Raw genomic sequence first — 11362 nt, forward strand, 5'->3', positions numbered from 1 at the left:
GATGATGCGGCTGCCGAGAAGGCCATCAATGACGATCTGCTGCCGGCGCTATGTGCCCACACGTTCAGGCCTGACGGTGAGCTTCGTCAGCTACTATTGGTGCCCCTGAGAAAAGGCGGTCGCGCTATGCGAGTCCGGAGTGTGCATGCTGAGGCTGAGCGTCTGCTCTGCTGCGATGCGACGGACCCTATGGTGACGTGTGTGGTCGTCGGTCTGGGCGAGCATCGTATCGCCAACGTAATTTCCTCCAGCAAGGCATTGGCAGTTCAGGCTCGTGGCCGACGCCGGTCTCAGTGGCTGGAAATCTTGGCTGAGATCAAGCCTGATCTGTCGGATCAGCAGTGCCTCTTTGTTGATGTGGCAGGTGAGAGTGGTGTATGCACTTGGCTTGGCACTCCCCCTTCCATGCAAATATATGGGTCGTATTTAATAAATCTGACTTGAGGGATGTACTCTGTCTGCGGTATGATTTATTGCTGGATGGGGTTGCATTGTCCTCGGTGTGTGTGGAAGGGAGATGTCAAGCCATCACGCACTCACTTGCCCCAGTGGAGGCTACTCGACGCAGCGACACAACGAGTTGAGGGATCCCCTTGCAGACGCCCACGGCAGCGTCGTTTTTGATGTGGCGATCGAGTCACCGCTGATGCCACACACTTTGGCAAAATAATTCCAGTTTCATATCAGAAACCAAAACGTTGATCTGATTTAGAATCCTGTCGGACTGGTCACGAAGTTTCAGGTCGTTGATCTGATTGTAGTTGAAATACTGCCAGATGACCCAGGGGCGTCGGATACAGCACGGTCACTACGGTATTGACCGTACCACGTTTTGCCCTAGGTACCCAGTGACTCAATAAAATACACTGATCTGGGATCTAAATTTCCAAACTTTTCGGCTCAGCCACCACTCTCCCACGAGTAAATCGTACTTCATATTGAAAGGGAATTAGTTCTCCCCCTGGCCCCCGCCACACAGCAACGCAAACTCTTGATTGTGTCTCAATTCTTATAATTATTATACCAATAAATGACGAGGGCGCAGGAGGAGAAAGACACAAAGACTAGACTGAAAACGACGACGGGAAAAGACACCCGGGAAAAGACACGAAGAAACAACAAAGAACAAGCAGTAATAAGGCGACGACAAAATTAATCGGGACGACCAATCAGGGACTAATACGTACAGAACACATGACCAAGACCAAGACAACCAGGTCACGGACAAATCACACAGGACTCTCATTCCCAGACCAAACTAGCACTGCGCATGTACAACATTCACTTGACAGTCATTCTCACACAGATGGAAGCAGATCCTCACACTCTGACACCGCATATTGACACTCTTGCATGCACCACATACCATAAACGTCACACATCACACCATACTCACGCGCACACTTGGACCATATAATTATGACATCACACACTGAACTCTACGAGACAAGAACCAAATACAACAACGTGCGTAAATAATAGTCGAACAGAAATCCGCAACAATATGGCTGACCGCACCACACTAAAAATGTTAAAAATACCTTCCTATGCCCCTGTGACCAGATCATCTCTCCTATTGGCCATGGTCATCATTGTGAGAATACAAGATCATACAGTAAGATGCAATGTTATCGGCAGCACTACTGGCCAAGGCGCATAGTGGTTTGCAAGCTCTACATTTCCACAAAATTTGAACAAAATCCACACAAAAGCCCGAAATGATGCGGCACCTGTTCAGACAGGCGGTAGTAAAAGACCGGCGCCGGTTTCAGAAATACGGCAGTGATGTCACACATACTGCTAGGGACAGCCATATGTAAAGCTTGATTCCTTGAAAGGCAGCCTGTTCTAAATCATAACAGCACAAGGAACGGTACTTGAAAGACCAGCCGTACACATGTTGAATAACGTACATCTAAACACAATCTATCTACCTGAGTGTACCACTAATCAACCAGACAGTACACGACCACATACGAGAGCACTTCTTGCAGGTACGAGTGTACACAGTGCAGTGAACCGAGGTACTTCCACGGTGTTTGTCTAGATGGTAATGGCGGTGGAGGTGTGTCGTTGGACGAGTAAATCAGGCATTCTCACGACCCTTTTATCAGATTATTGCGTGGCATGGCTGGTGAAGGCTGCCTTCTTCTTGCCCTTCATGCGGTTGGTATAGCCTGACTCAGTGGTGTCGTTGCTCCGCTGCGCCATGTGCTTCTGTCCGATATTGGAGCTCAAATGCTTGCCGCCATGCTGCCATTTGGATGTGGATGTCAGGCTTGCTGCAACACGATCCATGTCTCGGTCCAGCTCCGCTGTTACTTGACGAGAGTTTGATGCACTGGACCGGATTGCTGCTTGTTGCTGCATGAGAGGAAAGCAAAAAAGAAAAGACAATACACACAAGGAAGGCAATCAGCATTCGCAGGCTCACTATTAACAATGGTTCACAAGGATACTGATCAGCAAGTCGAATTTCTCCACTGTACTCTAGGATTGAAATATCTGATACTAGCAGCACCCCAGGCCAGCGTTGCCTGGCCGAATGTGGCATGCGGGTGAAGCAAGTACATGAACAGCACACTTGCTTAGCACGTGGTGGTGGCCAGACCGCTGAAGTCCTGGTGAGGAAGGTTCTTCATGGTGGGAAGGAGAAGGAGGGACGTCTGTTACGCCTTCGGGAGGCTGGTCAGGGTTGTCCATCACCTGGTGGCGGATGAAGCGGCTCAAAAAATTCATAAACTTACGAACAAAAGTGCGATGCGCTCTTCACTACAGATCAGATGCAGAGTGCAGTCAGTGCAGATCTTTTGTATCCTTTTGTTGCAGATGTTTCTATTTGCAGAGAACGGTTCACGTGGTCCGCAGCGCTTGTGCGGCTGCTAGTGCTACCTATGGCCTAGGCTAGGTGGCTACATGATTCGCACGCTTCGCGTGCTCAGTGCTTCTGCGCGCGGCTGCTACTGCTACTCGTACTGAGCGCTACCACCTACACCGTTCGCACGCTTCGCGTGCTCAGCACGTGGTGGTGGCTACACGATTCGAACGCTTCGCGTGCTCAGTGCTTCTGTGGCTGCTTCCGCTACCTACACGATTCGCACGCTTCGCGTGCTCAGTGCTTCTGCGGCCGCTAGCTACACTGTGCTACACTGTTCGCACGCTTCGCGTGCTCAGGGCAGCGCTGCTCCGCAGCGCTTCAGCGTGACATACACACACACGTCACAGGTGCCTCTTCTTTATAAGGAGCGTGACACACACACACACACACACACACACAGACACACGTCACAGGTGCCTCTTCTTTATAAGTAAAGATACAGTAAAACCTGTAACTAATGACCACCGTGACTAGCGACCAGCCTGGTACTACCGACCGCTTCACCAGGCACGGACGTTCTCACATTCAAAATGCACTGTGACTAGCGACTACCTGCTGAACGCGACCAGCGACCGCCTTTTCTTGTCCCAAAGACGACTTTTGACCCGTAACTAGCGACCGCGATGTAGGAAATCAAATGTTGCTCGAAGCTCCTTCTTGAAATTTTGCTGATTTTCCGAAGGTCCTGAAAGGCATCTTTCGATACTACAGCTGAACAAATGAACGCAGGTCATTTTGACTGTGCAGTCGGTGTTGACTGCACTGCACCTGTCAAAGTTTCAAGCCCTGTGCAGAATAAACATGATAGGAAACGTCTTGGAGAGCGCATCGGACGCGCTCTCTGATCGATGTTACTACTCGGAGGAGAAACGAAGACTGAGCGACTCTTTCACCCCAGTCATACAGACGAATCGACGATGGCATCAAGGAATCCATAAACCATGCAGCACAACAAGGTCCTGATGCTGACGGATCGCGTTCAAGCAATCGAGAAGTCTGCACAACAAGGACAGTCGGTACGATTGATTGCATGAACAAATTTGAAGCCCAGCGGAAAACGAAACTTACACAGGGAGTGTTTGACTCCTGGCTTCAGAAGTAGCAGCTGAATTTGATGTCTGGAAAAATTAAACTCTTCTCTCTCTCTCTCTGACTCTCTCCATCTCTCCGCCTTTCTCTCCAAGTGCTGTTTTACCTAAAACATGGTATTGCGCAAGTTCTGGGGAATTGTATTGGCTGCATTTTGACATACATATCATCTAATGGGATCCATATATGGTCACGCAGTGCAAACCTCAAACTAAAGACCACCTGGTACTAAAGACCGCTTTTGCTGGAACCAAGGGGTGGTCGGTAGTCACAGGTTTCACTGTAGATGCAAACAACGCATACACGTTTGTTTACTCGATCTCCGAATCACTCGAATTTCTCTACAGGTCTGAACAATGGCACTACCGTAAAAGCACCTATTAACGCCCACCCAGTAAACGCCCGCTGCCCCTGTACACGGCCAGGTGCCGCATGTCAAAACTCTTGTCCCATTTTTCTAGCTCACCTCCGTGTGAACGCACAGGGACAAAAACGCAAGCCAAGTACACAGAGCTGGGCATGCACAGCTCCGCGCTCATATTATTAGCTGGTAGACCAGTGTACAGCACACTGTGCTAACATCGTATGCAGGACGGCATGTTGACGTGAAAATCAATCTGATTTCACTTATCCGAAATATCCCCCGGCCGCACATCAGCGCCCATGTTCTGGACATTCTCTAACATTTCCGCCCAGGGCCTTGTTACGGGCTTTCACGGTATCTGACATACATGCAACATCATGCATGCGCCGGTTTCCTTTACGGACAGCTAGCTGATTCGACCTTGCACGGCCTCGTCAGAACAGCTCATGTCCGTTTATAATTACGCTCTCACCTGAGCCAGCATATGTCTTGCTCCATTAAGATCCCCTCGGTCTGCCAGTGTTGACGCAATCTGAATGACTTGAGCTGAGGTGATGCGGTTACGGTGCTGGTCAACATCAGGGTTGGGTGAGCGACCAGCTGGAAGTTCCTTAACTCTGCGTACTTTCAGCGAGGCTTCGGTCACCTCCAGCAGGCTTGTGATGACATTGAAGCAGGTGAGTTTAGCCCTGAGAATAACCCATTCATCACACTCTTCAGGTAAATCAGGCAGATCCAAGCAGAACACACAGTCGCGGCATTCTTCTGACTGGATATCTCCCAGAGGCAATGTAATGGCAACACCACTATGTGTTGATTTGGTGCTTCGACCCGCATAGGCTTCCACTATGTTACAGCCGTTCTCAGCCATGATTTCCAGAGATATATTCTGAGCGGCTGTGCTCAGCAATCCACCCAAGCAGTCGGCAAATGACTCTGGAATCTTCTCAGATGAGTCAATGTAGTAATACATTCCATTACCAGCATTACTCAACGCTTGCAGCAACTCGGCATTGTGATCACTACCAAAGCCAAATGTGTAGACAGTTGCAGCCACAACGTCACTGAGTTCAGAAGAGTCAGCTGATGAAGAGGTCACTGCGGGTGTCATTGCAGGTGGAGGTGGTGGTGGTGGTGCTGCTGCTGCTGCTGATGTTCCAGCTTGTGGGCCCGATGGTGGCGGTGGTGGTCCTGTTGGTGGCGGTGGTGGTGGTGGTCCTTCTGCTGCCGGTGGTGGTGGTGGTGCTGCTGCTGCTGCTGACGTAACTGCTGGTGGTGGTGGTGGTACTGCTGCTGCTGCTGGTGGTGGCGGTGGTGCTGCTGACATAACTGCTGCTGCTGGTGGTGGTCCTGCTGGTGGCAGTCGTCCTCCTGGTGGGGGTGGGGGTGGTGCTGCTGATCCTGGTGGTGGTCCTGCTGGTGGTGGTGGCCGGCGGTGTAGCGGTGGTAAATGTTGCTGACGGTGCATGTCTTGGCTAAGTTGGCTTTCTTGCTGCTCAATGCTAGTAGCGCGATGGCCACCAGTAGGATAGAAGTCATGCCGGCCTCGTTGTGTTAAGCAGGCAATAATTTCTCGCCTTGTGGTCAAGCCCCTATTGGCAATACCATCCGTCATCAAAAGAATAGATGACACCGTTTTCTTTTCCTTTTTAACACTTGTATCGCCGCCGGCATTCTGTTTCTGCAGGTCTTCAATCATTGCCAATCCTTCCAGAAGCCCACCAGACAGATTGGTGCAGGACCCTGTGTGCAAGCGTTCGATCAGATCAGTCATTTCCGCTTTGCCGCTCGCATCCATCTTCTTGAGTGTACCAGTTGATGTCACAGCCGTATCGTACAGGACGACTCCCAGCTTGTCATTCTCACTCACTGTGAACACCACATGGACAAAAAGAGGACAGTCTTCATCATTCACTCGCCATGATAACATTGGGCAAGCTTGCCTGTTTGGCGTTGCGATGTAAAATTGAACTAGGAGCGGAAAACATCACAAGGAGATCTCTAAGCAAGTTAGCCAGCTGAGAATATGAGAAGGGGAAGCGATGTTTCTCTCCCAATGACATTATTATCCAGGTATTTCGACATTTTTAAAGTGTAAGTAAACGGCGTTAACAGAATAATAAGATGAGCTGTCACAGCAGTCACAGATGTCATTCAAATGCACACGTTCCACTAAAGTCCAATATGAGTTAACTGGAACATTTTTCGTGACAATCTTCAGTGGTTGTCGTCACCGGCTCAAGGGATTGAATAATAATGAAGAAGAGCACCATGATAACATTATATAGTTAGACTTCGACGGACAGCCAAGGATTACTTTATAAAAAGAAAAAGGACCAAGGAACTACAAGTTACGCTATAATGTCCACTAACACCACCAGTTACTTGACAATCAGCTCACGTTATAACATTGCACGACACTGACCAATGGTACTGTCTTTCAGCAACTAACTGCCACTCAGCTGTAATATGTCTTGGATGCGCACTACAACAGAAAAATTGTAAAAATAACAAGGAGGGAAAGGCGGTGGCAACCTGACATATAAGGCGAAATGATCGTCGTGTGAAACTGCTGCGTGTTACTGCTGCTTATTCGTCCATCTAAATTGTCTTAGTCGAAATACAGTACTGTATTACCGAGGCGTTCTCTGAGGCTGTTCTGCACAATTCATGTTCGCTTAGCTTCCCCTCCAATCAATCATAAAATCTTTAGAGCCACGCAAGTTGTGTGGTATGTTGCTTTGCGTTCTTGAATTGTGGTTTGACCGTATTGTCCAATGGTCTTGCCAGTATCGTATTCGACATACATGTACATCCACTAATGTCCTTCACAGCTGAGACTTTCAGCTCATGCTTATCTTCGAGCCCACCTACACTTAGCGCTTGATTTTTTATGCCTGTGGACCTATGTGTTTATATGCGTATTGCTGAGTACATCCCCAGTATCAAGTTGTCTAATGATTGCCTCAAGGCATGAAACTCAGAGCTACAACCAACCCGAGCGTCCTCTGCTGAGTACGGTATGTTGAAATACATGTGCCAATTATCCACACCCCAGGGGCACAGGCTGTCTCCAGGAGCCAGGTTCGGGTGAGAAGAATGTTCAGATAAGGGAGCAGTAACATATCTATCTAAACCATGCCATATAGACAAGCGTTTCAGAGACAGCAGTTTGAATAAAGCAACAAGGACTATTTTCGCTGTAAGCATTTCCTGTATGTCGACATGTAAGAGTAAAATGTGAAATCATCGTTTCACATTTTTACTCATACAATCATATTATAGGAAATGCTTACAGCGAAACTAGTGCTCCTTGTTGCTATATTCCCGCATGTTTTCATCATTTTTCATTCTCTTCAGCAGTACAACAGGAATTAGGCGCAATCCAGCTCCTCAAGAATGACACCATTGTTATACATTTTGACTCCAACCTGTTGTAATACATCTTGTGCATCGCTTGAATGGTGTTCCGAGTGGGTAAAATCAACAAAAACCTCGAAAAAGCCGCCAATTTTTTATTGTCCAGCCCGACCAGGCGATCAACAAAATCAATCATCCAGATAGTTGACGTCCGGATAATCACGACGAAATGATGAAATTATATTTCTGGCGTATCTTTCTGCTTGTAGACTACATGTACTTGAGTACGCAATCATATCGTGTTGCCCACCAATAATTCAGGCAACAGTGCAGTACTGTAAAACCAGAAACAATGTCATAGAATCTTAAAAATATTATGTTTCTGTGAAAACCCATTCCCATGCATTTCTGTTTTGCAATAATTATTAATTATTTGAGAAGTTTCTGCTGGTGTGAGAACCTTTTTCCGCATACGATTTTCATTCTTATTTTTGTAGATTTCAAGACTACTACTGCTGCTGCTGCTGCTGCTGTGGCGGACCTTTTCCAGATTTTCAAACACTGCATTATCTCGTACAAAAGTTCCCGTGATATTTCGTGGTTGTACGAGTGTATAAAACTGTGAAACAATTGAATGATTGTGCAACGTCTTGTAACTCCTGTAGTGTTCCACAAGCACAGATATATGTACATCATGCTCTACTGAGCATTCACTGAAGTCATTTCAGACTGCTTGTTTCATTCTTCTTGTCACAACTACCGACAGTAGGTGAGTACAACCATATCTTTGTACTGTATTACAGGAACTGTAATCCGCTATAGTGTAATTTCCGCTAGAACACACTGTTCTTGAGCCTGTGCGTACGAATAATTCAGTATAACGTAAGAAGTCGTACAGTCGAGTGTCTTTTCGGTTCACACCACTTTCTTTTCTACTAAAATTTCTAGACATTTCTGCTCGCGGCTGCATAAATTTGCTTGCATTCAACCCACACATTCATGCATCCTTTTTTTCATACTATGTGCACATCCCTAAAAAGTAATAGGGGTAATGAAAGAGACAAAGACAAAAGACAAAGACAACAAAGGAGAAGTAGGTGTTACAAGAGCGGTGCTGGTCACGCGCAGTGCACTCCTCCGACCATTACGGTCTCGGAATCAACATGGACTGTGCGCGCCAAGGGGGTATGGTATGAATGATAGACTGATAACAGCATCAGAAAAGGCAACACAAATGAGAAAGAACTCGGATGGAGAGCCAAGGATTAATTTTAAAAATGTAAAAAGGACCAAGGAACTACAAGTTCCAGCTCGTTCTTATCTTCGTTGCGCTCACCTTCCCCTCCTTATGTTATTTCTATAACTTAGAAACTTCCAAGTTGGAAGGCTGTTGGAGTGCGCATTCAAAATGTGCTAGAGCTGTTAGCCAGTTAGTTGTAGAATGTTAGTACTGTCGGTCAGTGTCGTGCAATGTTATCGCATGAGCTGATTGTTTAGTAACTGGTGGTGTTAGTGAACATTATAGTGGAACTTGTAGTTCCTTAGTCCTTTTTACTTTTTTATAAATGAGAAAGAGAAGATTAACAAAAAGAAAATAATATACATGTAGACTGATCAAGCTTTAGCTTACGTATGTCCCTGACAGTCTGAGAGAGAGAGAGAGAGAGAGAGAGAGAGAGAGAGAGAGAGAGAGAGAGAGAGAGAGAGAGAGAGAGAGAGAGAGAGAGAGAGAGAGAGAGAGAGAGAGAGAGAGAGAGAGAGAGAGAGAGAGAGAGAGGGAGGGAGGGGGGAGGGAGGGAGAGAGAGAGAGAGAGAGAGAGAGAGAGAGAGAGAGAGAGAGAGAGGGAGGGAGGGAGAGAGAGAGAGATCTTTCTTCCAACACCATAGCGGTGTGGACTTGATTACGTGTGCAGTGTTATCACTGATGTTACTATCACTAAAAAAAGTACGGCTTGTCCACCAACTCTTTGACTGATTTTACTACTGCATACCATTGCTCCTGCAATCAATACATGCAATCAATACATGCAATCAATACATGCAATCAATACATGCAGTAGACACACTGGAACATAATACAGTAACACACTTCCTGAGATGAATCGATCCATGCCATTCTTTGTTGACATATTTGTAATCAGTACGCGAAGAGCGCCATTTTGACCTACCTATTCATATTGGTGTACGCAACTCCCCACTATAGCAATAATTATGTTATACCTCACAATAGCATAAAACTAACTTGCCACCCCCCCCCCCCCCCCCCGTGCGAGATACTACATGACGTAGTAACAATAGGGCTTGAAAGTGATGACGTCAAAAACGGCCAGGGAGTAGTAAGTTGACATCAGATTTCTATTTCAGATCTACTAAGGTGTGACTTTGCTATTGCCTCAGTACGTGGGTGCATAGCAACCCACTCATGTCGTATGCAGGGGTGACTTTTACTTCGCCACCAGTTGTAACCCCGCCCCCAGTAGCCAAATCAGTCAGTTTCACTGGTTACATCACCTTGCTGTGAGTAAGACGGCTTGAAACGTGCTTGGATCCATACAAAAACTGGATCCAAGTGGATCCAATTTTTGAATTTTTGAAATTGTTGCTATGCTGTGACGTAGCACTTTCAAGCCCTATACTGAGAGGTCTGCCCTGTACACATGGTACATGATCAATGTACAGTGCTTGCCAGAGAAAACAGACCTCATGAATAATTGTAATAAAGCCAGGCGCTACGCGGCCTGCCCCTACATCAGGGATGGCTACATCGTAAGGATGTAGTGCCACACACACTACACGTACACAGTCACTGCACAGCAGCACAGGTGACTTGAGCGCGGTGCTCCTTTTTCATGATGTAGAAACTGTAGGCTACAATCTGTACTCACATTGTTGGATGACGAAGACCATGGTTTCCTTGACCATATTCAGTTTATTGTCCTGCCTCATGCTGCCACTTTTATCAATCACCGCAACGAGCTCCAACGGTGCCCGATCCTTCTCACTGACTTCTCCATCTTCATCCTCCTGGCACTGGGGCGCTTGGATACTAACCACCACCCAACCTTTCTCCTTGCTAGCGTGCTGATACTCATTGAAGTCTGACTTGCACGCTAGTCCGATTTCCTTCGATACCTGCGCTGCTGAGGCGTCTGCCGAAGCCATTATGCGATATCTCCGGTCTCCGGACAGATATTTTGGAGGTACGTGCAAAGCACTGAGAATGTAAGATGAGTGAAAACTGTCTTCGGTGGAAACAAATAATAATAACACAAACCTGCACTGAGCCCCTGACCCACACTCGACTCTTGTCTCTGTACTAACTGTAGCTCTGCATGTCCATGTACAGCCTGCACTACACTCTACACGACTACAGCCAGTGTAGATCTACCATGATCTACATAGATTAGTCCTTGTAGTACTAGTAGCTCTACTGCTTATACAAAGACATAAGTGGTGTAGCCTGTACATGTAGGCAGGTAGGTGCAGAGCTGAGTGCATGCAGTGACTCGAGTGAGTGAGGGGCGTCGCCGCGTAGGCCGGTTGACGGCAAATGACGGCTTCTCGGACCTGTGAGTTCGAGTTTGTACTGATTTCCTGAAAAATAATATTTTTTGTCTCAAGTCAAGGCCAAGCCAAGGACTCGGTACGCTCACCGACGGGTAGATCAGAGA

General features: G+C 47.1%; 1 protein-coding gene across 1 annotated transcript; it reads right to left on the minus strand.

Annotated features, from left to right (window-relative positions):
* Positions 1 to 995: 995 nt before the first annotated feature.
* Positions 996 to 11018, minus strand: LOC135826674 (formin-like protein 2). Its single transcript, XM_065339278.1, has 3 exons — positions 10577 to 11018; positions 4804 to 6200; positions 996 to 2364 (listed from the first exon to the last, which is right to left on the minus strand). The coding sequence occupies exons 1-3, from the start codon at positions 10851 to 10853 to the stop codon at positions 2116 to 2118; spliced, it is 1923 nt and encodes a 640-aa protein (XP_065195350.1). The 5' UTR covers positions 10854 to 11018; the 3' UTR covers positions 996 to 2115.
* Between the last annotated feature and the right edge of the window lie 344 nt (positions 11019 to 11362).

The sequence above is a fragment of the Sycon ciliatum genome, chromosome 1 (genome assembly GCF_964019385.1).
Source record: "Sycon ciliatum chromosome 1, ocSycCili1.1, whole genome shotgun sequence".
Classification (NCBI taxonomy): domain Eukaryota; kingdom Metazoa; phylum Porifera; class Calcarea; order Leucosolenida; family Sycettidae; genus Sycon; species Sycon ciliatum.